The following is a 26,218-nucleotide window of genomic DNA, read 5'->3' as shown; positions in this document are numbered from 1 at the left end:
CCTCTTGTGTTCCCTATTAAAGAGCACTGTTAACTAAAGGAAGACTGATTTTTACTTCTAGTAGTAAATGTTCTCAGCATCAGAAACTCGGAAGCTTTGAAGTCCTGGAAGTAATGAAACTATATTGTTACTTATTCTTGACAGGGAAAACTCTGATTAAGGAAAAGGGCTTGAAATAAACCAGGAAGCAACCCCATAAAAGCAAATTGAAAAACAGCATTAAACTACCAAAGCAGAGGTTCAAATGCATCTGTTTGCAAATTCACTTGTAATCAGGAATAAAAAGAACATGGAGTTGGGTATGGAAGAACCTGAGTAGAACCCAGGGACAAGATAGTGCAATTTCAAGGACTGTTCAGGACAAACTAAAACAGATTAAAAAATTAATTACATGGTTTCTGGATACTCGCTGCCTGTTGGTTAGAACTGAGCATTCAAAAAGTAAATAAATACAGGATAAATTATTTTGTGAACTGGAATTTTATTGCTATCATAGATCTATGGAATACAGGGCTTTTGCTGAAAATCAACAACATCTATGATGCTACTATTATATCATCTGTGATTATATCAATTAGAGTTTCTTCATAAGCCACAGAGTATAATGAGTTTCACTCTGAGGTACTCCTCAGGAGTTTTCAAAACTGGTTTTGCCACAGATCAAAGGACAGCAAGGGATATACTTGGAATTGCTCTCAGTCTAGAAGCACCAGATGAATTTCTCCTGTTCCACAACATGATTTTTAAGTAGACTTTGAGATATTTGCTCCATGTCATGAGGAAACATGGAAGATCAGAACTCAGTTTCACCGTGGGCTGGCCCTGAGCTTCCTTTCTGCCCTAAGCAACAGGAAAAAAAACCACAACGAATCTTCATCATCAAATCATAGGTACTCAAAGGCAAATGAAAATGATCATCCAGAAACAAAAGAAGAAAAAGACACTAATTTGTAGCTGGCTCCTAATTAGCTCCCTAACTTGGTTAGCAAGTCCAAGACCTAAGTGAAAAGTACATCACTATTTGGCAGAGCAGCCTGCAATCATGCCCAGTGCTTCTGCCCGAGCTACATTTAGAGCTCCTAAGAAACATCCTCAGCAGCTTCTTCTCTTCCCCAGGGTCTTCCCCTGGGCTACAGACAGTTTCCACTATCCCAGGTTGCTCCAAACCCTGTCCAGCTTGGCCTTGGACACTTCCAGGGATGGGGCAGCCACAGCTTCTCTAGGCAACCTGTGCCAGGGCCTCACCAGCCCCACAGGGGAGAATTTCCTCCCAGTGTCCCATCTAACCCTGCCCTCTGGCAGTGGGAAGCTAGCCCATGCTGCAGACTGCAGAACTCCCCAGACCCACAAACTTTCACTCTCTGCTTGCAAAGACCTTCTCAAATCTCACGATACCACTCCACAGCACATGGACACACAGTGCAGAAGAACCTGGACAGGAGGGAAGAGGGTATACACTAAACTGGTAAATGATTACAGCAGTAACTTTGACATGAAACAGAGGAAAGACATCTAAACCCTTCAGCCCCAGAGGCTATTTTGATGCTCAAGGGCAACCACAGACCCATCACTGACTCTCCCACTGATCTGACTTCTGTAAATAATTAACAGTTACTACTACCTCTTACTTTAATACCTCTAAGAGATTTATTGTCAAGGAGAGAAAAGCACAACTACTATTCCTCCTGGAAATTGTGACTTTATGTTCCCTGGAGCTATTAGTGAGGGGAATTGGAATGGCAGATTAAAGCTCTCCTTTAAGAAAGCACAAAGTTCCTTGGATGGCCTTGCATCACCTGTTACTGTTTCCAGCAGAGACTAAAAAAGCTCAGTTTACACTGTGTTTAACCCTGTTGCAGTTGAAAAGTTATTATCTGAAAGATTTTAGGTATTATAAGGATTTTGCACAAGATGATCCGTGTATTTGGAAGTTTTTATTCTAATTTGCACAACCAGGAGGTGTTGATTTATTATTTGATGTCTGTAGGATTACAGAACACAGGTATTTGGCAAACAAATAGTTATCCAAACTCTGTGATCCAGATTTTGCATTTATTGCTACAGGACAGTCATTTCACACAAAAAGACAGCACTTGCTAATCAAGTGTGCCCTTCCACACACACTCACAGCCCACCACTCCCTGTCCTCCATGGAGGATGGCAGTGTCTGAATCCAGCCTTCTCCAGATATCTAGGTCCATTGCTAGGCATCCCATGCAGAAATAAGGAAGAAGAAGGAAGATCCTCCCCCTTTCTAGCCACCTGATGGACCCAGCCTGTTGCCAGGAACAACGGGAAGGACAAACCCATTCCCTGCAGGCACGTCACTGGCTGCTGGGAGGCAGCAGCCTGCTTGTTACCTGGGTGGAGAAGTAAAATGCCAAAGGAGACACAAGGACACGCCTCCTGCAGATAGGTCCCCAAACCTTTCCAGGGAATGCTTAGAAATAGGCCCTGCCAATAATGTTGCAAAGGAAGACACACCAACGAAATGCTTCCCTTGGCTACTCCTAAAGTACAAGCCAGCTAAGCTCTTCATCCCTCCCTGGGTTCTCTTCCCAAACCACATGGTATTTGGTGGAATCCAACACAGAGTTCCCACAGGTCAGCCTCTCTCCGTCACCACGCACAAGAAGTCAGCTTCGTTGAGACATCAATTCCCTCCTTTCTAACTCTAACTGCAGACTCAGACTTGTGTGAATTTTAATAACCTCCAGAACCCTAATTATCTGGCTGATCCTGTCCCATGTTATTGGAATACTCCAAAGAATGATTAGACAAGGTATTCTGGAAAAAAAAAAAAAACCTGTTTTCTTAGCAAACAACAGCTGGGTCATGCTGTTACTCTGCAGTGTTTTACTATTGCATTTTGGAAAGATTTGTGCACTTGTGTAACCCAGAAATGGATCTGAAGAAATTCAATCCACTGGGAGCAACGTGAAGTATGAGGCTGATGTTCTCATGTTAGTCATTTCCATCCGCGTTCCTGTCAGCTCCAGCTGCCCAACTCTGTGTCATCCCACACACAACAAACCAGATAAGTTTATTTATCATTCACACCATGTTTGGAAGGGATAAAGGGAAAGGTGTAGAGAGCTGGGACATCTTGGTATAATAAATGGGGCACAGCAAGATTTACTCCACAGTAACCCTACATGGACCCCACCAAATGCAGGAGTATGGCGTTCAAATTGCTCGTTCAAAACACAGCAGATGCATTTTCCTTCTCTGTCATAAACCACGGATGCCAACATCTCATCCAGGTATTTCCAAAGATAGAAATGAATTAAATTGCCCTCAGTTTGGATTCTTAGGCTGTTTCTATAATCTTCCCATAAATTTATTGAGCATCAAACCCATTAAAAACCAGGTGTCTCACAGTGGGGTAAAATGCTAAAACTTCAGAAAATTCAGGACAAAGTCCAGCAAGAGCCTTATGGTACAGAAATTACCCTTTTATGTTATGACACAAACTGCTATGTTTTAGCTCATTTTCCCATCAAAAGCCTGCTGCAGAACACAGACTGATTAAACACAGCTCTGTGCCCCCAGTGAAAGAGTCTCTCGGTGCTCTCGTTTCGGTCCTAAGTTTGTAGGATGCGCATGTGAAACACATGAACGAGCCTCAGCCCCCGCAAGCTGTGGGAGGATTCATTTCCTCTGGTTCCTGACCTCTAATTCACATAAACTCCCCCTGATAAGGCAGCTCCTCTGACTCTCATTCCCATATTCTCAGAGAGTGCCACCCTGGTACCTATGTCCTGGTCCATAAAAAGCACTTTGAACCATCTCATGTGCACCTTTCTGCTCAAACTCAGCAGCAGAGATGAGCCACTTCACATCCAAGCTAGGGACCTCAGTCCTACACAGGCCACCCAAGGGTGATCCTCACCTTGGCATGTCTCTCCTAGATTCCTTTGAGAATGTCATCTATGAATCAAACCTTCACATAGGACCAGCTGCTTACACAATATTTTAAACCCTCTCCTCTCTGTTAGCACTACTGTTTATTGAAAGTATTCTTCTTCCTATGCAATTTGGGGGCAGAGGGAGTTTTTATTGGAAAATGGTATGAGCCTTGGAATGCCCGCAAGCTGAATGTACTGACCTGTCTCCATTTTTTGAATTTTCCCTTCATACAGATTTTTCTGTGTGTTTTACTACTCTGGCACTGGGTGCCTGCAGCTGGAATGAAGCCTTTATTCTTGGTTTTATTTAAAAATCATTTTCCTTTGTTATTGCCAAGAATAGAAGACGACTTAAGCAGATGGATGTTCCTGCTCTCATCATCAGGCACAGCCTCCCCGACACAGAGAGAGCACATCAGTCACTTCACAGCACCTTCTGATCCACTCCTGCTCAGGCTTTTCTTTCTTAAAAAAATTTGTAAGCTTTTCCTCACTATAAAGTCTGTGTTTCCCTTTGCTTCCTATCACTATCACCAACACTCCTTTTCTTTTATACCATATTGTGCTCTTCCTGTTCTATTTGATTACCATTTCCTTAAGCAAACTGTTACCTGGAAAAAAAAAAGAAAAAACCCAACCCCACAAACTATATTCAGTGAAGGACTTCAGAGTATCCACTTCAGTTTCAATGTAAGAGGAAAAGGCTAAATTAAAAGCAAAAGCTCCAGAAGTGCTGGACAAAGAACAGGATGTCCTCAGACAACGCAGGTTTTTGCCATCAATACAAGTTATTGGTGGCCCTTTCTTGGGGGACTACCAGAGAGCTAGAGAGAGACTTTTGACTGGATATTAGGGAGAAATTGTTTCCTCTGAGGGTTGTGAGGCCCTGGCAGAGGCTGCCCAAAGAAGCAGCCCCATTTCTGGAAGTGTCCAAGGCCAGGATGGATGGGCATTGAAGCAAGCTGGGATAGTGGAAGGCGTCCCTGCCCACGGCAGGACGTGGAGCAAGATGATCCTTAGGGGTCCCTTCCAATACAGACCATGCTGGGATTCTGTGTTTATACAAGAATGTCCATACTGAACAGAGGATGTTACACAACATACTGTAATGAGTCTACACAGAAATAATTTCCATCTTCCCCATTGTTCTGATGCACAAACTTGTGTGGTGGGCTGTGCAGCATCAAAAATATCCTCCACCAGAACACAGGTCATGAGAAATTCTGCTGAGAAAGAGTTCAGACACCCTCCGGCACAACAGTGTCCCTGAGAACCACTAATGTGCCTGGGGAAGTGCACAGGGAGGTCTCCCAAGGAGGCAATAGTCTTCCCACTCTTCTACCTTCTATTCTAGGGTTTCATTCCCAGGCAACCAGGAGCAATTCCCAAATAATTTCTTCCTCCTACATGTTTCCCACCTGGGACAAAGACACTCGACGCCAGCGCCATGGCAACCCCATCAGATACACAAGCACTTTGGTTCTTTGGGGAAAATGAAAATTCTGAAAGGAAGCTGGGAGATAAAGGCTCCTACTCCTTGTTTCCCACTGTTAGGAAGTAATTACAAAAATACTTTCATCTCAAGTGCTTGCTGGGTGAATAGGTTGTCATTTAAAAAATACTATGGTGTGAAGAGGAGGATGAAAGAGGAAAGCTCCAAGTACATTACCATGCTGTGTAACTGCTAAGCTCAGGGTTGGTTGTCATCATTCTACCATACAGAAGAGCACAGAAAAAACAATAAATGAACAAACAGGAGGAAAGACAAATTGAATAATCGGTTATCAGCTCAAGCAGCATATGATCCAAACCCTGCCTCATCATCCCACTGCTGTGAATTTGAGTGCTCCCACTGACTCCATCGGACTTGGATCTGGTTTTTATGTTTCTGCTTGGGTTTTATTTTACCACACTCCTGAGCCAGTAGAACTTGCACAGAAGGCCTCCTAGGTGCAAATTTGATTGTAAATTCTACAGGCTCTTTGCCTGTTCCTATTGCGTCTTGAGCGCTTTCAAGGAATAAGGTTAATGATCACACATTTCAGTGATGCTTCTCAGCTTATTAACAGGGAGCAGCTTCTTTTCATCCCACCCAGAGTAATATCATTGTTACACTTCCAAAACCTCCCAAACTCAGGCTTGTCCTGGGAGCATTTCCTTCCATTCCTGAGTAAAAAGCTGTTTTGGTGAGAAAAGTGTAAGGATTTATTTAAATCATGTTTTAACATGACAGCCTCATACACTGCTCTGTTTCTTTCAGCTCTGTCTGCACAGCTCATTCACTCTCTGTCCCTCAGACCCTTCACCCCCAGCATGGAGACTTGGACTTTGTTCCGTTTTACCTTTGAGGATAAGTATTTTTTTATTTAAGAGACATTATGTGGGAGTAACACAACACGAATGCTGACTACCTGAAGTACTCAACCCAAATGAGAAGCGCAGATGTTCAGTGTCTTTAGGATCAAGACTTAAATGACTGGGGAAGTCGAGCTTACAAATGTCATCCCAGGACAATCTGACATGGAAAAGCTGTCAGGAGACTGTCGTGTATTTACACCCATGGAGACCTCTAGACACCGTCCTGCTCTGTGATACGATTCCCAGACCAGGCCTAGCCAGATGCTTATCCCAGATGCTTAAAAACAAATGTCCAGCGTCACATCCCACTATATTTAAATGTTTTTTCAATGGGTGGGATTTCTCATGGGAGGTCTTGCCTTCTATCCCACAGAAGAGGAAGAGCTTCCTTTGTCCAGGGGAGCTAACCTGAGCTCAGCGCTTCAAACCAGCAAACACCCTGTCTGATGGATCAAGTAGGATTTTGGGTTAATAAAATTATTTTAACATTTGGTGGTCAAGACCTACTCCTTCCCTGCACTGCCTCACCTGGCAGAAGGAAGATCAGATTCCAAGGAATACAGTCAAACAAGATCCTTAGAATCAGCAGACAGATTACCCATGTCATACAAATAGTCAATCTGCCAACACCCTGTCAGAATATGGAAAAATATCCACATTTCCCTGATACCACTGAGTGAGAGCAGAGGCATTTTCGAAGCACAGAAGATACAAAACATCTACAATTCCCTGGTATCAAAACAAACCCCAAATATTCAGGTCCATTCATATGCAAGAGATACTACACACACCAAAATGACTGAAAAGACAGAGGTATAAAAAGGCAATAACTAATGAAGGAATCCTTTAAAGGGCCTAAACTGGTCGTGCACACACACAAAGAAAAATTCCCCACAGCAATGGGGCAGGATTTCCAATCTGATTTCTTGAGTGTATCATATAAGGCTTCTAAAGAAACCAGTGTCTACACAAAGCAAATTATGAAAACAATCCATGCAAATTGCCACTGTCATTCCCTAAAGAGGCTGTCCAGAGCCATGGATACCATCAATAGAAATCAGCACAGGGTGCTGCTCCAGGGTGGGAAGGCTGAACCAACGCTATCCAGCAGCTTGAGGCATCCCACTATCTTCCCCAGAACCCCACACATTTCTGGTTCCCACTTAAGACAGCTCAGTAAAGCTTCATCAAAGGGATAGCCCTAAAGGAAATAGGGAAAGAGAAGTGGGTAGGTGTGCTGACTTCCATGAGAAAACCGCATAGGAACCAGTCCGTGCTCCTCAGCACTGTGATCACTGCTCAAACCTTGCCCTCAGGATGGCAGCTTTTTGACTTTACAACTCCTACACTCTGTCCAACTGTTTGAGCAATGTCCAACCAATCCCCAAACGTTGTGAAGTCCTGCAGGAACACCAGATGTCCTGTCAGGCTGCAAGCTCCTTCCACATAGCTAGAGCTGGAAGCTTCTCTCTTAGAAAACCGACTTGTTGGGAAAACATGACACAGCGTGTCCTGTGTGACTGCCGAGAAAGGCTGTCACACTGGTTCCAGTTCTGTGATGACTTCATTGACAACAACAATTTAAAGTACTTTTTTATCTTAATGGCTGTTTTGCTGAGTCATCTGTTACTGAAAATTTGGACTGTTGTGTGTGCTGGCTGAACTCCCAAAGCGTGAGCAGGCCATACTCTGCATGGCTGCCTCGAGCCCAAGCACGGTGGTGGGGGAGCAAGGACATAGAAGAAAGAGGAACATTTTCATGTGCAGCTCATACCAACCCAACAACTCAACCACTGCAAACATTTCCTCAGGCTCCACAGGCTTGGGCACCTTGCTTTAACCTTCAGCAATCTTCAGGTTGGAAAAGCCCTCCAAGATTGAATTCAGCTATTGCCCCAGCACTGCCAAGGCTACCACTAACCCAAGTCCCCAAGTGCCACACCTACACGACTTTTCAATCCCTCCTGGGATGGTGACTCCTCCACAGCCCTGAGCAGCCTGTGTCAGGGCTTGACAAGGCTTTCTATTAAGAAATTTTTCCTAATATCCAATCTAAACCTGCCCTGGTGCAATGTGAGGCCTTGTCCTCTTGACCTGTCACTTTGCACCTGGGAGAAGAGACTGAATCCCACCTGGCTACAACCTCCATTCCAGGAGTTTTGACCTCCTTTCAGAGAAGGTCTCCCTGAACCTCCTCTTCTCCAGGCTAAACCCCTCCCAGATGCATGAGCTAAATTGGAATGGCCTTGCTGAGGTACCAAAAGCCAAGCGCCTCTAGTTCTCTGCATTTTAAGTACTACTTCTTCTATTTCCCAAACCCTTTCCAGTTCCAACAATATGTGAACACAACGTAAACAGAGGAACGTGAAAAGCTGAAAGATACTGAAATAAAGGCAGAGCACTGACGGGTGCAGAGCTGCTCTTTCATCCTGAGCCCAGAGCCACAAAACCCTCAACCTTCAACATGCAATGCCTTGGCTTATGAGGATTTGTGTAATAGTAAAAAGACACACAAGAAAATGGATTAAACTACACAATGATAATTATTCTCAGACATGGTAATTATTCTCAGATGGACCAACCACATCATCTTCAAAGCAGAGGTGAATTCTTGGATGTGACAAAATATATCTGATAAATACAACTGCCTTCAGACTGCTTTCAGTCAGCAACCAGCAGATGGAAGAAAACAATACAATTGGCAAAATTTTGCTGTTACTCAGAAAGAAACAGGACCTACACTTTAAACAGGAGTTGTACAGCCTCCTTCAAAAGTTTCCATAGGCTGGAGACACCTGGAATAGATCTGCAAGCAACCCCCACAGGGTACTGTACCTTCTGTGTGGACATCAGGGAGCACGTCGGTGGGATGCTGCGCTACCGCCGACCGCCTGTACACCATGTGGATTCTTCCCTTCTCCTCTTCCATCTGCTTTCCTCGTTCCAAAGGCTCAATGAAGTATTCATCCTCATCAGTTCTTATCATTCCAGCCTGGTAAGGAAGAGAGAAAACAAGTCCATATGCCATTTTAGAGCCTTAAGACCCAGCTTGAGGCTCTAAAAACAAATACCAAGAGGGATGAAGCATAAAATGCTTGCAATACTACTGTAACCCATACATTTCTTTCCCTCCCCCCAAAAAAATTCATCAACAAAAAGAGCTTGAAGTTACCCAAATGAATGGAGATGAAGGACAGAGGCAAGCTATGCATTTTCAAGTGAATCCTCCCTGTAAACTGTAGTTCCAACCCAGTGCTTCCTTCCCCACAGCCAGAGAGATGTCCAGGGAGGTGCTCAGAGCACGTATTTCTCAAGGCTCCCTTGGAGAAAAGGCTGTGGTGGATTTTCAAGAAAAAAGTATGTAGTGGAAATTTTTTTTTCCCCACAAAAGCACATTGACAGAGCAATCCAGGAAAGCAGTCTCCAATCTTGGAATGCTATTAATTTTACTACTTTTTTCTTCTAAATTAATGACATTCAAAATTTCCCATTCAAAATTTCCATCCACTGAAGGAGGCAGGTTGGAATCCGTGCTACTGCGGAGTTCTCCAGAGCTGTGCTCAGGATTCTGTGAAAGCGGGAAGACAACAGGACCACCAAAATCCAAACGCAGCCTTTGGGGCATAGTGGCTGGAATAAACCTGCCTGTTCCCAGCACCACCTCAGCCCTGAGGCTCAGGGAAGTGGATTAACTCCTTGGTTTTCCTACAGACTCACTACTCCCATGGGAGAATCCAGAAGAAACCTGCCCGAGGTCCCATCAGCATCCCATCTGCATCTACCTGGCTCCCCAGTATCTGTAGCTGCCTAAATGAATTCTGAGCATCAATTCCTTTCATCCTTGCAGTTCCTCCAGTCCCCCTTGATCCAGAAGAGATGGTGCAGAGTGAATAGAGGGAATACTGTGGAGTTAGAGAGATGCAAGAGCAAGTGCTACTGGAGTTCATAATAAAAGGTACGTGACAGCAAGGCCAAACACAGCCTGGCCCAGGCAGCCCACCTAGGAGGGCTTCCCAGAGGACACCAAACCTTATATCCTTTACTGGACAATCCATGGATGGAGTAAAATCTGGAAAATAGTTTTTTTTTTTTCCCCTCCCAAAATGTAAAAGACAAGCATAAGGGAATAAGAAACAATATAAAGCCTTGAGAAAATAACCTACAAGAGCAGGTTAAACTAAGGAATCACTTCCTGAGCCAAAATCAACAGTATTTAAGGGGGAACATGATTCCCTATAAATATGCATGGGGTGTTTGTAGGGAAAGAGGAAAGAGCCATTCATTCAGAGAGCACAACGGAGAGCTGTGAAGTGTCCATTAATGGCCACATTTACCTTCAGTATTAAACATTATGGGTGGGATTTCCAAAAGTATTTTAGGAAGTCAAATGCCCCCTTTTCTAGCGGTTTGCAGTATGGGTGAGGCAGTTAATTCCCAGGTGAGCTTTGGAAAGGCCACCCTCAAAATGTCAGGAAGTTTGTTCAGCAGTCACACTGATGGCCATTATCAAGTGCTTCTAAAACTGAGCACCAGAGAGTAGGAAAGGTTTTGGGTTGTTAAACCCATCCTACCATCCCAAGGTCAACACCACAAGGTTAGAGGATGCTCTCACCTTCTGCTCCCAGTCTCCATGCCAAACTCTGCTGGTATCTGTATTGGGAACACTTTGTAAGACACAGAATGTCTCAGAAAGAAGATAATGTTATAAGTTATGTTTTTAATCTGTCCTTAATGCCTTTGTACAACAAAGAAAGAGTTTTTCAAACACTGATGTGACACCCCGGGGAGCTGACACGTTAATTAGCAGCTATTTCTCCTAAGCCAGCTCTGAACAGTGGGAGAGTAGATCTCTAAAGCTGCTTTAAGCATACCGGCAACACAATATGGGAATTCAAGATGCACAGAGCTTCCCTGCATCTCTCTACATGAGAATGTTCATTTGTATTACAGACATCCTCTGTCTCAGGATCTGCACATCCCTCTGTCATACACAGTAATTTGGAAACACCACGTGCTGGGTCTTCACTGGGAAGAGTTGAAATGAAACTTAATGTGATGTTAAGTTTCAGGTTTCTAAGCTTGTATCTCCCCTTGGAGATATAAGCTTAAAAAATTGAAATTTAACATCACATTCAAGGCTCTACATAATCTCCAAACATAGCAGGCTGTTAATCAGTGGAAGCAGATTAATAAGCAGGTTGGAGCTTGCTCAGCAGCAGGAGGCTACATGAAATGGTCATCCTTATCAAGAAACAAGCAAGAAAAATATCAGGAATGAACACAGGGATCTAAGGATGCCAAAATCCCCTTCCCCTCCAGAAGGTGGTTCCAACTTGTGAACCCTTCAGTCACACACAGGTGCAAATATGGACTGTGCTGTTGGACTCTGCCTAGAAGGGAAGCATGAGAAGATCACAGCTCTCATGAGAGTGAAGCAGGCTTGTGTGAAAGAGCCAGGCAGTTACTTTCCAACCAAGGACACTGAAAGATTCAGTGGGAAAAGGGAGAACTACCTGTGTCCTGTTTTATGGGAGAGACTATGCTCAGGAGGATGAACCTACTTGCTTCAAATAACAAGATCAAGTCCAACACCTGCACCAACATAGGGAACAGACAGGATCTGTACATCAAGAATTTCAAAGCCTGGAGATTTCTGCAAATGCTTTCTCTCCCCCCATCCATTCTTCAAAACAAGGGTGGAAGAAGCCTTTATTTGACTAAGAGAGGCTGAGTATCCTTCACTCTCATGAAGACCAACAGAGGTTTGGTTTATCCAATAAAGAGGGACTCTGCCATGGTCTGGTTTCAGCTGCCACCTGCATTTCCTACAAGCATCCAAAATGGACTCCCCTTGTTTTCCACACAGAATCATGGAATCATGGACTGGTTTGGGTTAGCAGTGACTTTAAACACCAGCTTGTTCTACCCCCTGCCATGGGCAGGGACACCTTCCACTAGACCATGTTGCTCCAAGCCTCATTCAACCTGACTTCAAACACTTCCAGGGATCCAGGGGCAGCCACAGCTTCTCTGTGCAAGTGCCTCACCACCCTCACAGGGAAAAATGTCTTCCTAATACCCAAACCAAACTTTTCGTCCTTCAGCTTAAGGCCACTGAAATTAAATTTCCATTCTATGGAAACTAAATGAATCAACCACCCCACACACCTTAAAAATTAAATGTAGAAATTCATATCTGGAATATATATGGAAAATAAGAACTATCCCAAGTATCAGAATCAGGATACCTGGGCCACACATGGATCATTCAGCTTGTAGCGAAATCTCTTACAAGGCTCTCCACATGTGGGAAGTTCAGTTCAGTAGGTTCCTTGTGCTTCTGGTGTTCCACACCGTTTCAGCCAGTCTCATCCTTGACTTCTCCATCCACCAATGCTTGGACTGCAGCAAAGGACTCAGCAGACAAACCAACACAAGGCTCTACCTCCCAGAAAACACTTTCTTCTCACCATTCTATTGATTGAATTGGAAAACATTTCCAGGGCTTTCCCCCCACTCTTTATCCCTCCTTTTTTCCCTGCTGGACAATCACAGGTGCCTGACAGCTCCATCCTGCCCCTACCTAAATAGAAGCCCTATTGAAAAGCATCAAGAGCTCTGTGTTCCCTCAATTTAATATCCCAGCCCCGGCCGAGCAGACACTGCCTCCTGCCAAGACAAACACCTGGGACCTGGAACGGGGAGGGGGCAGCTTCTGGAGACAGCCCTCCAGTCTAAACTTCTTAAGGAGTCGATAGAAACATGCTTTTATAAAAGAGGTGCTGCCTCGTCTGAAAACACGATTCAGCCCCCAAACACTGCTAGCTTTCACCGTCTCTGTTGGCTTAAGGTGGGTTCACTTCGGTGACTGTGCAAAACCTGCGTCACACCTACCTGCTGCTCCACTTTCCAATCCAAAGGCAAAAAGCTTCTGGAGTTGCACCGAACACTGGTTGATTTATTGGAAGAAAAATAAAAGCAAAGAAGTATGCTTTGCCTGCAGCACATTTCCCTTTGCCAGCCTCCCCCAAAACTGAGCCATAGTGGGTGGACACTGATTCTAAGTTTGTGCAGCTCCAGGGTTATACCTTCAGTTCCTTGGGTGGGTATTATTTCTCATGCTGCAGGGGTTCCGCATTTTGGCAAGAATCAACTGATTCTCCAGGTTTCTTTTCAAAAATCCTCTAGAAGCTTCTCAAGTTGTTGAGTTTGCCCATGATGCCACTCTTCAGTTTATGCCAGTGCCTCACCACCCTCAAAGGGAAGGATTCCTTCCCAATATCCCATCTAACCTGTCCTCTGTCAGTTGAAGGCAATCCCGTTGTCCTGTCACTCGAGGCCTTCATCCCAATCCCACCGTGTTCACACACTCCGACAGGTCCCTCTGGCAGGGAGTGGGAAAGGCATCCAAATGGACATACTTCCCTCCTTTCACATCTTCTGCATGTTATAGTATTTATGGCCTCAAGATACTTGGCATATGAAAAAATACTACACATTAGAGGAATGCTGGAAAAAAGTAATATTGCAGCACAGCGCGCATTTTGGAGAAACAGATGTTACTGATCCTATTGCCGGGTACCTAGAGAGGAGGTTTACAGATGGAATTCCTCCTCCTTCATAGATGGGCCTCCAGTCTCCATGGAAGTGTCTGGCTTTGGGAAAACACCATGGTTTTGGGGTAAAACATCCCCATTTACTAACCCTCCAGCTCCAGCACCCTTGGAGTGCTTCCCAGAGGAGCAAGCAGAAATTCCACAGCTCATTTTCCATCTCTGGAAGATTGGTGTGATATAAAATCCATGTTCTAGGCCATGTTTTATCCTGGCCATACATCTCACAATTAAAGCAAGAGCTCCTGTATCATTTTAGGTTCCATCCTTGAAGGGTATTGAACACTGGCAGCACAGAGACTTGACAACTGAATTATTAACCCAGCACCAGTTTGTGACCAATCATTAATACCAGATTTTTAAATCAAAACAAAAATCTTCTGCCAAGAGAAGTCTTATTTGTTCAGAAGATTCAGAAACAGGATGAAAAGGTAGGAATGTTTAATATCCTCTTCCAAACCATGGGCAATACTTAGAAGGCTCTTAGACAAGCTCCTACTAAAATATTGGAAATCATCTGCCCAGAGGAATTGAAATCTCTCATCATACTAATTGATACCACTTTAAGGAGCAAAAGGCATTTGGAAGAGCCATCAAATTAACTAAGATCCTGTTGAATTTGCACAGAAGAAAATGTCAGCATTTACTGGGTCACTGCACAGGACTGGAATTAAGTTTTTTTGTCGCCACTATAAGAAAATTCCTTTAGGCTGAAATTTCTTATGCTTGGTTTTGATCCAAATGCTGGGTTTTCTTTTTCCCCCTTTCAGAAAATCTAAGAAAACTCAATGGAAGCCCTTAAGAGTTATACGAAAGCACAGAGAAAAAAACAAACTTTGATTTTATGTGGAAAAATATGTCTCTATTTTTTGTTCTTGGAAAACCTACCAGAACTCATTTTAACAGCAAACTACTGCATAGAGCTGGCAGGCCAAATGCTTTGTCCTTAAAGAAGGAGCTGTGGGTTTAAAATATCAGTTATTCAAGAGGGAAAAGTATGCATGGAACATGCTCAGAGCAGTCAGGCACCTCCCCAGTCCCAGCAAATCTCTGTAGAAATATTTACTGAGCACAAGTTTTGTCTTTGTGTCAGCTACAGCAGGTTTTGCTGGGAACTATTTCATGGAGAAATGGTACAGGAGACGGCAAAGGTTGCCAGTTCTGCAGTAAACGTGGTGTTTTCCCAGATCCAGAAGTCATGGGATGACACCAGTTATAGAGTCTTCTAAAATGTGGAAAGGAAAATAAAAAGTGAGGACAAATGATCACCTTCAGAGAAGGGGAAATGAGACCTTCAAGCGCTGAATACACCAAAAGTATAAAGCAAATAAATAATGCCAAAATGTGAAGATCACATGATCTGGATGTCAGCAGCACCATTTCTACAGTGGCACACAAAAGAAATACTGATTTATCTGCTGCCTGTACACAACAGTCAAGAATGCTGCTGCAGCATCATCACTCTTCCAAGGCAACAGAAAACTCAGCCCAAACTATGCGTGAGCAGGAGTCATCTTCACGGAGAGAAGTCAGAGGAGGACAGAAAACTGATGCAGCTTCCTCTGAATGGAAATACTCTGTGGATCAAAAGCTAGGAAGCACCAAAGCTAGTAACACTCACATCAAACTCATAGTTTTAGATTGGTTCTACATCCTTGCACAAAGGAAAAAAAAAAAGAAAAACAAAAATGGTAAAATCTCTCAAAGGGAAAGGAGAAGTAGTTTTAAACCTTTGACCACATATAAACCAAGAAAGTCAAATGACAAAGGGATTTTTATGAGGCAGGGAAGCTGATTTAGTGTTGCACAGCTGTAATTTACTGAAGTTCTCAGCCAAGCAGCAGAAGCACTCAATGAAAACTAAGTATCTATTTAAAATAGAAGTGAAAGCAAAGACTGTTTTAATGGGAAAAATAGTGCTGCACTTTATCCATCATTTCAAGAAGCTCCTGCTGAAACACAGGGGCCAGAGACTGAACCAACTGACTCTTCTTTCCATGACTCTTTCAAAGCCTGGATGGGAGCAAAACATTTAGAGTTGCAGTGTGACCCTGCAAGAAAACTAAGAACAGGAAAAGAGCAGACCAACTCTTTTTCTCAATGACCAGGCACAGTATTTTCTCTCCTGTCCTGCTTACTGCCCCTTTGCAAACATCAGACCGTGTGCCTTGCAGGCTAAATTCCAGATCCAAGTACATACAACACTGAATAAACATGGAACATCAACAAAGCCATTGCTGAACACGGCTTCTGCACCTCCACCCTACCAAATGCAGTTACAAATTCAGCACCAACTCTACCACCAGTGAGAACTTAGAGAAAGGCTACAAGGATTGAATTTTGACAACTCTGACTATTTCAGTACCTGTTTACTTTCTTTACCTGGAATGCACACTTTCCCACAGGTGACATGTGGAGGCAGGACATGAATGAGGAATGAGAGCCCAATTCACACACTCTGTGAGTGTTATCGAGGGTCCACACAGGTTATACAATCTGGGATTTATTACTGAAGCTATAAAAAAGGGCTGTACCTAGTCATTTTAATAAGCTTATGCTATTTTATAAACTGTCAGCTGTGAGCCTCCAGGAATCTAAAAATTTAAGAAGCGTCTGCTGCTTTGGAAACAAAGAGGGAAAAATCCAGAAAGGAAATTCTTTGCCCAAGTGCCCTAAAAGCAGTGTTTTGTGAAAATGCATCACCAGGACTACAAGGTATGATTAAATAACAGCTACAAAAGATATATCCAGAGCAGAACCCAGCCACCAGCCCTTTGTTCCAGACCATTTTTAACCACACACTGATCTGTAACAGCAGTTTCAGCCCCTTAATATATTGCTTAAAAGGGAGGGATTACATGTAAACCTGTGCTTTGCTGCACAGAACGATTTTTCAACATCAGAAATAAATTATAAATAAAAGTCTGAAGTTGTGGCAAACAAAGTGGAGACTTTCCATGAAAAGTCTCCAGGCAGACTTTCTCCAGCTGCCTGTTCCTAAACCCCTTCCTAGAGGATGCTCTCCTCACCTGGCCCCACCCACACTAGACTGTCAAGTTTCTTAATTTGCCTTCAAATATTGTCTCCAATCTAAGGACAGGAAAAAAGAGACTAATATCAACCCTAGTCTCCTGAGCACAATATTTTCCACTCATGGCTACGTACCACGTGCACATTTTGCCCAGCCTGGGGTAGTTGTTAAATTCACAGCTCTGGTGTTCTGCTGATTATTTCAGAGAGGCCCCACAGAGAAGTCCTCCTTTTCTAGAAGGCATCTTAGGTGACATCACAGGTCACTCACTGCATCTCTCCTCAGCTTGGAGGGTGAGGAACTCTGCAGAATGGTCAGAACACATGGGATTGGTTTTCCTTTCCTCTTTGCTTTCAGTTATCTGATAACCTGCTGCCACCTGCTCCTCAACAGAGGATAAGAGACAAACAGCACAAGTTTAATTTCAGTTACCAAGAAGTGCCTACAAACACTTCCTATGAGCCAAAAAGAGCTAAACTACCTCCACCTTTTTGAACAGATATAGCTCAAAGTTGCATTTTTAGTGCCCAAAGCCTCATTTACCATGTCCAGAGCTCCATTTTTTATCATCCAATCAATCCTTAGGGTCCAAGACACATCTTGAGTGTCCAGTCCCTCATACATAGGGTCTAAATCACACTTTTAGACCTAAGAAACTCATTAACTCATTTTTGAGTCATGAAGCCTCATTTCTGGAGCTCAAAACTTGGCCTCTAGGATTAAAAACCTCATTTTTAGGGTACAAACCCTCACAAGCTCCAAACATCCCTTCTGAGGTATAAAGGCTCATCTTAAGGGATCAAAGCATAATTTTTGAGGCCCAAACTCTGTATTTGAAGGTAGGCAGGAGAGAGAGAAGAAGAAATGAGGCAAACCTATCATTAGACCAAATCTAGCCCTGTTAGAAGAATTTATAAAAACAAACAAGAATAAATAAATGGAGCTTGAGCAACCATCTGCATAAACTTTGACTATGAAGTGAGGGTGAAGCACTCATTTGCTTTGAGTGATAAATTTCAGGGAGAAGCAAACCAGAAGCAATTCTATAAAAGAATTTCTAGAGTTTATCATTTTACACTATAGTGACACTTGACTTCTGTCCCCATCGCCTCCCTTCTCAATCAGTGCTCCTACCCTCTGGGTTTTACTCAAGAAGCTCCAGGTCCCAAATGAGGAAATGCATTCCCAAATTTCTGGAGTTCCTGAACTTTGAGAAATCCCCTTTACTAAGGATTACTATGGCTGTGGGAAGTGCTGCATGGCAGAGAGGTGACGGGGATGGAGTCCAGCTGCAACCCATCACACCCAGTTCATCATGCTGCCAAGCACAGTGAAACACCAGTGCTAAGAGCAGGCACAGCAGGTCACGGGAGTTCATGGCAAGGAGGGAATTACTGTGGGAAGAGCGCAGTAGGGCAGGGGAGCAGGAATATCAGAGTGTTAAATCAGCCTAAGATACCGCTGCCATCTGCCCAGAGCAGCACGCAGCTAGAGCTGCTTCCACCTCCCCAGGGTTTGCTCTGCCTTCCACCTCCCCAGGGTTTGTTCTGTCTTCCATCCCCCCAGGATTTATTCTGTCTTCCATCTCCCTGGGGTTTGTTGTTCTTTCCTTGTGCTTTGCCCTCCCAAGGAAGTCCTAGATGATCAGACATCCCATCAACCACAGCTCCCAGTTTGGACTGGAAGAAACCTCCAGGCCCGAGAGCACAGTCCCAGTCCCAGTCCCAAACTCAGGAAGAGTTTCCGATGTTCCTGAGTTTCTACAATCAGATGCTCTGCAGCAATTCAAGTGTTTGTCTCCAAAATGCTATTCCAATACACTAGGATAAAACACCATTGGATCCTAGAAAGATGTTTCTCCATTTAGGAACCCTGCCTTGCTAGCTTGGGGGAAATCATGCTGAAATAGTACCTCTAGAACCAGCACAGGAACAAGAAATAAGCCTTAATAGTTTGGTCCTGATGAAACAATGGTAATAAAAAATGATTTGAAACAAATCAAAATGCCCTGAAACTCCTTGGATCCCATACGCCCCAACTCCTACAGATTTTTAAAGCTTTTCCTGAACCAAGTTTAAAGCCTGTGCAATTATCTCTAGTCTGAGATACTCCAGCCTGTATTTCCAAAAGATTTGCCAAAGGAAAGTAGCTGTGAACATGCACAGACATGTTTCTTCACGTCTCCATATCCTTGGAAAAAGGGATGGCAATAAGCAAGTGAGGAATAATCTGTCACAAATGACAGATCTAAGCACGTTTGGGTATTTTTTAAAATTCTTGATGGTTGGTCTGTCTTCCAGGATTTCCCTGGTTTGGCAGCTGAACACTACAAGGCAGGCAGATTCCTGAGCATCTTCCACTTGCAAGCAGCTGTACTTCCAACAACCATATGCTGCCCTGGGCTTGAAGGCCATGGAATTCCAATAAACAAAAATACTCCAAATCATTTCCAGCAAAAAAAAAAGTAGTCACATTTTACTTGGAATCTGAATTCAAAGATTAAAGGTTTAATGTCCTGGGCCCAGCCATTTCATGTGAAACAAGCAAGGTTTCCAGGAGAAACAGAAACCTGCACTGTCCCCTGGGGCTGCACGGATGTGAGCATAAACCAGATCCCAGCTCCAACACAGAGACACACATCTACAGAAGTGTAGTCCAGAGGGGAAGTACAAGCTAAAGGCACCACACACTAACACCTGCTCAGAGTTTTTTACAAATGCAGGAAGCTAACTGAGAAACTGAGGTGATTTTCTATACATTATCAGGTAGAAAGTGTTTTAAGCCACTATTTCTAAATGTTAGGCTTGCTGCCTTCTCTCTATTTACAATCTAAACCATTTGTAATGTTTTCTTGAGGCTGGCACCTTCCACTCCTGAAAGATTCTGACAATAAATACTGCTAGTTTGACCAAACAACAGCAGAAACATGCAGCAGAAACCCATGGAAGCACCAGCATTCTGACACACAGTGAAGGAGGCAAGAGGCAGCTCCTCCGTGACTAATGAAGGGTTCTTCTGCCATGACAAGTGCAGGCACATGCATGTGGGTTTTTTAAATAAACAGGGTCATTTCCAAGGGAGATTAAGCAGATGTGAAAATAGGAATTTGCAGAACTGATGGCAGACAGACAACTTCCACTGCAAAAGTAGATATGCAAACTATTTCAAAACAAAAGTGTTCAAGTATTTGGGGGTTTAAATGTAAGTTTAGATGCAGGAAGAGACTGTGGACAAGCTCTTACTTTACTAGTGCAAATGCCAATTATTCCACATATTTACTATCAAACAATCAAAAGTTAGCACCAAATGCTCTGTTTCTCTTACTTACGATATCCAAACTCTTCCACAAGTTATACATTGTGCAAACTGCTACCCAGGTGATTCCCTTCACTTTCTCTCCACGATTTCAGAACACAGCTGGCTCCTCTGGAGAGTGTCTAAATTCCTTTGAAGTCAAAAATAAGTCCTTCCAGCACTCACGTGCCCCTAGAATTTCTCACTCTTGTTCCAGTTTCTGTTAACCCATATTATCTCACTCCTCATGTCTTTAGGATACACTGAGGATCAAATATTCTAGCTGGGTTGAGAGACACATAGTACAGCAACGGAGAGGCCGGAGATAGTATTTGCAAGTTCGTTGTGCTACCCTGGGAGATGCTGGGAGGAAAAAACCATAAAACAAATCTTCAAGATTATTTATTTCTTTCACGCTCACACGATTAGAGCTCCAAGAGATGTCAAAACAGTGAAGGTCAAAATGAACAGAGAGACAAGAGTGACCCAGGAGCATTTACCCACTACTCCTCAAAGAAAAAGCTTATGTTCTCCTGCTCCAGTCACCAAAACCATGTAAAGCACATGGAATGTTGTGGGCAAAGAGGCACACATTCCACTAGCCCAGGTTGCTCCAAGCCCCATCTAACCTGGCCTTGAACATTTCCAGGGATGGGGCAGCCACAGCTTCTCTGGGCAACCTGTGCCAGCACCTCATCATCTTCAGCGTAGAATTTCTTCACAATATCCCATCCAACCCTGTCCTCTGACACTGTGAAGCCGCTCCCCCTCCACAAGTCCCCCTCTGGCTTCATTTACCTGAAAACACACCACAAGCAGCTTGCCAGCCCCATGGCAATCTGTGACGAAGCCACTCTCCTTAATCTCATTCCATTTAATCCAATTTCTTGTCTTCATGTGCTGTCTCAACACAACAACTTCATTCAGGCTTACTGCCAAAACCCAGCTGCCACGGTCTCATTCATCAGAACTATTCTATTGGAAGCTCCATCTAGCCAGCCAGGGGTCTGCTTGGCCTTTGTAAATACAGTGCACTGGCAACAGATTCTCCTCAAAGACCCACCAAAATCCCCCAAAACACACCAAACTGACAGTAGTTATCACCTCTGATGCAACCACTACCAGTATTTCCTTTCTCTAAGCAAGGGAATTCAAGGAGTTTTGGTCTGAATGGGGATTCTGAGCCATCTCTGCAGTTACTCCCACAGTGACTGCTGCTGCTGCTGAGGTGGGAGCTTTCCCAGCCAGGACTTATCTCAACATGGAATCAAATCATGACCACGTGGCAGCTATGGGAAGTGGGAAACCCACTTCCAAGAAAGGATGCTTGTTGCAGACTTTTCCATATGGTTCCTGTCCCAAACAACAGGAGAGTAACCACGCCATCCATCTCCCCGGATGTCGCAGGCGTGTTCCACCAGTGACGGAACACAAGGTGGGTATTGTTGGCTTTCACTACTGCCTGAGTGAACCAAGGAATGGTGTGTGGGCTCCAAACATGCCCAGCCTTTCATTCTGGGATTTGGGCATCTGCTCAGCGACAGGGAAACCTGCGTGTTCGCAGACAGATTGAAAACAAACCCGTTACCCGTTACTCAATTCTCATATAACACCTCCTGATGAAACAAAACTACATCTAAGAGAACAAAAAGCTTGCTCACTTTATAAAGGAACCCTTTAAAACTTAATGCTGCTATTCTTGGATAACAGGGTAGCCCATCATTTTGGTACCTGAGAAGCAAAGAGGGATGATTTGGACACCAAATTCTAAATTCAGTTAACAAAAGGTCACCTTTTAAGTCTGAAAACGCCTTCATTATTAATCTTCCTGTTTGTAACACCTCATGCAAATAAAAAAGGAAACCAAACAACATGTAGGTTTAGGCTTGAGTTCTCTCTCTCACACCTGAGACATTAAGAACTTCGCTTATCAACCTCAGAGAAATTATCCCAAAGCAAAAGGGTAGGGCATAAATATTTTCTAAGAGATTTAAGAAATAAAGTTCTGTAAATGACATCATTAGGAATGTGTGGCTTAAAAGCAACAAAAGCTGTGCCCAGAGTCTGACAGGAGACAAATGCCACGAAACCAGCCTTACCAGCCCATCACAGTTGCTGATGGCCACGGCAGCTCCGGGGATGTCCGTGATGTCCCCCACGTAGGCGCAGTTGGTCCACAGGGGCTCTCTCTTCCATAACTGCTCTGCAGCACTTCCAGCCCGAGTCGCATTACTGCCATCGTTCCCAACCTCCACAGAGTCTTCGTACCACTCCACCACGGCCTCGGGAGCCACCAATCGAGTGTTGGGCCTCAGGCGGAGATGGAACTCCCTCCCGAAGGCGCTGACATTGAAGTACAGCTCTCTGGGGCTCTGCGGCACCTCCCGCGCCCATCGCCGCTGGTGACTCGCTGAGAGGATGTTGGACACGTAGCTTCCATCTGCGTCGGTGCTGATCGGAATCACTAACCCGTATGGTCTGGCTCTGCTTTGTCGGAATTCTGCCAAGAAACACACCCAGAAACCAAACCAAAATAAGAACAGGAGCATGGAATGAGCCCAAAGACTGAAGGACACTTCTGCATCACACCTCCCCTTCCAAAAATTCCAGTTGAGGATTCCTGTTTCAGCTAGCTAATCCTGTTTTCAGCTAATGTGGGGAAATGTAAGGCACATGTCACTGCTCCTCTTTTATCATGGAATCATAAAATGGTCTGCGTTGGAAGGGACCTTCAAGACCATCCAATTCCAAACCCCCTTGCATGGGGAGAGACACCACCCTCCACTATCCCAGGTTGCTTCAAGCCCCATTCAACCTGGCTTTGGACACTTCCAGGGATGGGGAAGCTGCAGCTTCTCTGGACAACCTGTGCCAGGGCCTCACCACCATCACAGGGAAGGATTTCTTCCTATCAATAAGTATTATAAAAATTATTTTCCTAAAACTTACAGAGAAAAGCCTGAAATATTCACCAACATTTATCTGGGGAGTTTCCTGTGGGTGTCAGGCTTGCTCAACAGCCCCAGGAGAGGCACACACCCTTCTGAATTCTCCTGTAAGGAACGCCACACAGCTCTGTTGTGCACCTGACACAGAATTTGCTTCTGTGCCAGGACTTCCATCAAACTTTAGAAAATGAAGTACCAAACTTGGGTATAAGCACAATTTGCATACTGATTTCTCAGGAAATAGAAGCAGGAAAAAAATACAGCGGATCACATGCTGCTGATAAATTAATCCACGTCAGCACTGGTAAAGGCAGTAACTTTTCCCTCTACAAATCCCCCTACCAACTTGCAACTTGCTGTTCTCTTTCCTCTGAGTAACAGAGATCAAAACTAATGAGAGAATCTAATTATTTAAAAACCCAACACAGATCTGCACAAATCTGACCCTAAATCTTGCACTTCAGTGCAGCTGAGAGAAGCCATAAACCCAGCAAAGCCACATTGCTTGTAATCCTGGAGAGGCTCAATGGCACAACCCTCAGCTAAGGCAACAAGTCTTCAAGTAATTTCACACCGCTGGAAAACAAATCCATTCAAATGAGTTTATCTTTTCAGTGAGACCTCTGTAATCTGGCAGCAATCAGGATATTTGGTGTCTGACTTTCAGGCTGTAAGGGAAGGGCCAGGTCAAGCTGTGAGCCACACCGCTGCTCTGAATGGGTCCTAGGCCCAAGTCTAAGCCTCTCTAATAGACTATGTGAGAGCTAAAAAGACATCTTCCACAAAAATAGTTATTCCCTACTCCCTTCTTCCCAGAAGAGCTGGTGCAAGCAGTATCAGAGTGATACTACAGACAATTTCATTTAAAAATCGGCTTCAAGATTGGGTAGCTCTGATGTTAGTACCAAGTGCCACTGAGAATTCCTCAAATAAGTATACTTAATTAAGTGAGCTAAATTTCACATGCTCCCAGTGTGCATCACAGTTGATATGAGAATCAAATAGAGGAAAAGCTCAGTAGCCAGTTCCTCTCTCCTGGCAGCAAGAGCTGCTGGTTTTAAGAGACTCATGCATTCAACAAGTACCTTCAGTAGGAAAATGCTCCTAATGGCTTCCCAGAACTGTTTTTAATATTCTTCCAGCCAGTTACTGAGGAATCTGACAGAAACACAATGTATGGTACTGGTAGGATGCACACATGTAAATTCTTGCACTATAAATATCTTACTATACAAATACTATACCCTAGGAATGTGAAAAGTCATTTCCAAGCCCATTGGTACCCCACATCCTACAGCCAGCAGCCACAGGGTGAGTTTCAGCAGCAGCCAACTCCACCTATTTTGCCATAGACCCACAAGATCAGGTTCTAAAACTGGCATCCTAATTAGGTCATTATCCTTAGGATAATTCGCATTTTAAACACTGGGAATTCTAAGCAGGGTTGTTAATCTGTCTCCTTAGAGAAGGGACCAAATTAAAACTCTAAAGTCATTTTTATTAATTAGACACCATGCCATGCCCAGGAGACAGAGCTGCTGGGTTGTGCATTCTAACTGGGTCAAAGTAAAAAACATAGATCCTCACATTCCCGGTGCTTCATCACTGGGATTCCATTCCCAGGCTGACATTCCTCCTTCTACCTTGCTGAGATTCCTCGTGGCTTGTTTTCTTTTTTCTTTAAAGCAGGACATCCAGTGCCAGAGACCACAGTCTGGTGAAGAAGTTCAGTGCTCACCGCACAGCTGAGAAACTGCTCTGCACATCTTGCAGCAGAATTCCCACATTTCCACAGGCTGGGGAAAAAAAACCTGGCTATTTGGCTAATAAGAGCAGCCAGCTAGCCCCAAGAAGGTAGGAACAAAGGGTGGAAAATAAGAACTGTCAAGGTTTTGAGTCAGCAAAAGCCTTTTCCTTTTCTGTAAATGCTGAGCTAGAAGAGGAAATGCCTTTTGTTCAAAGGCAATTAAAATTAAATGGGACATGACTGAATCCCAAAGACATCTGAACTCTTCTGCTGACTTACATTACCCTTTTTCCACAAACTGCACGCTCTGAGGAAATGCTATCTCAGCTGTAGGTGTTCCCTTTCCTAAGCTAAAATTTCAGAGCTGATCTGCTCTGCTAATTCAAAGCTGACAGTGCTGATCAGAGCAAGAGGAAAAGCACTTAACTGTAAATTTTCTTCATCCTTTTTTTAATTTGGCCTTAAAATGCTGCTCCAGTTGCACAATGTTTAGGTTGAAAGGAAGCACTTAAGAAGGAAGATCACGTTATTTCATTTTGTGCCAAAACATAATTAGCTAGAGAATGCCTCTGAAGAGAGCTGTCCGGGCTTTCTTTCCTCTCAAAACCTCGTGAAACTGTAGAATTAATGCCACTGGCTCACAACAGTTGTCTCTGCACTGTACAACAGCTGTGCTCAATGGAGCTTCAAAAACCCTGAAGTTTTTTTATCACCTACATTTGGAAAACCGGTATTTTTTATGCATAAGATTCTCTGAAATACAGAGATCAAAAATCGTTCAGGTGGCTGTCCACAGCAGAATGCCAAATGCCTAAACATCGTCTTGAGGAGATTTCAAAGGCACAGTCTCTGTAGAAATCAGTGGCATCAGTGGAAAAGGAAGAACTTCACAAAGTTCAAATTATTTTCCTATATCTAGACCAAACTATCCAAGAAAAGAAATGTGGGTACTCCTGGTAACACCCCATCCACACAGCCCCTGCATGGGGTCCTATTGCTGAGTCCCAGGCCATTCCATAAGGACATGATGGGATGACCAGCAATCTTCCAGAGCTTCCCCATTGGAAGATGCATTTGGATGTGAGGGTCAGGAAGCTCAGGTACCTCAGCAAAAGGACTGGGTCTAGGGTGACATCTCCAGAGCATCACCATGGAATTTTCTGCCTGGAACTCACAAGCTGTGACACAACCAAACTGCTGGATGGCAGACATCCAGCTCTGCAGTGGAAGCACTGGAGAAAAACGAGTTCTTCATCCCTGCTATAGGGATGAAGAGGACAGAGCTTCCATAAAGAGACTGGGACATGTTCTGGGAGATC

At 43.9% G+C, this 26,218-nt stretch overlaps 1 protein-coding gene across 1 annotated transcript in view; it reads right to left on the bottom strand.

The window, feature by feature from the left end:
* ADAMTS3 (ADAM metallopeptidase with thrombospondin type 1 motif 3) overlaps window positions 1-26,218 on the bottom strand; it is a 57,214-nt gene that overhangs the window by 27,447 nt on the left and 3,549 nt on the right. The window contains exons 3-4 of the mRNA XM_068188188.1: window positions 22,304-22,704; window positions 9,102-9,258 (exon numbers count right to left, since the gene is read on the bottom strand). Coding sequence (XP_068044289.1) covers window positions 9,102-9,258; window positions 22,304-22,704 — 558 coding nt within the window. The remainder of the gene's footprint in view (window positions 1-9,101; window positions 9,259-22,303; window positions 22,705-26,218) is intronic.

Source organism: Anomalospiza imberbis, chromosome 4 (assembly GCF_031753505.1).
Source record: "Anomalospiza imberbis isolate Cuckoo-Finch-1a 21T00152 chromosome 4, ASM3175350v1, whole genome shotgun sequence".
In the NCBI taxonomy this organism is placed as follows: domain Eukaryota; kingdom Metazoa; phylum Chordata; class Aves; order Passeriformes; family Viduidae; genus Anomalospiza; species Anomalospiza imberbis.
Note: the sequence above shows the minus strand (reverse complement) of the source record. Positions and strands in the feature narration are given on the sequence as shown.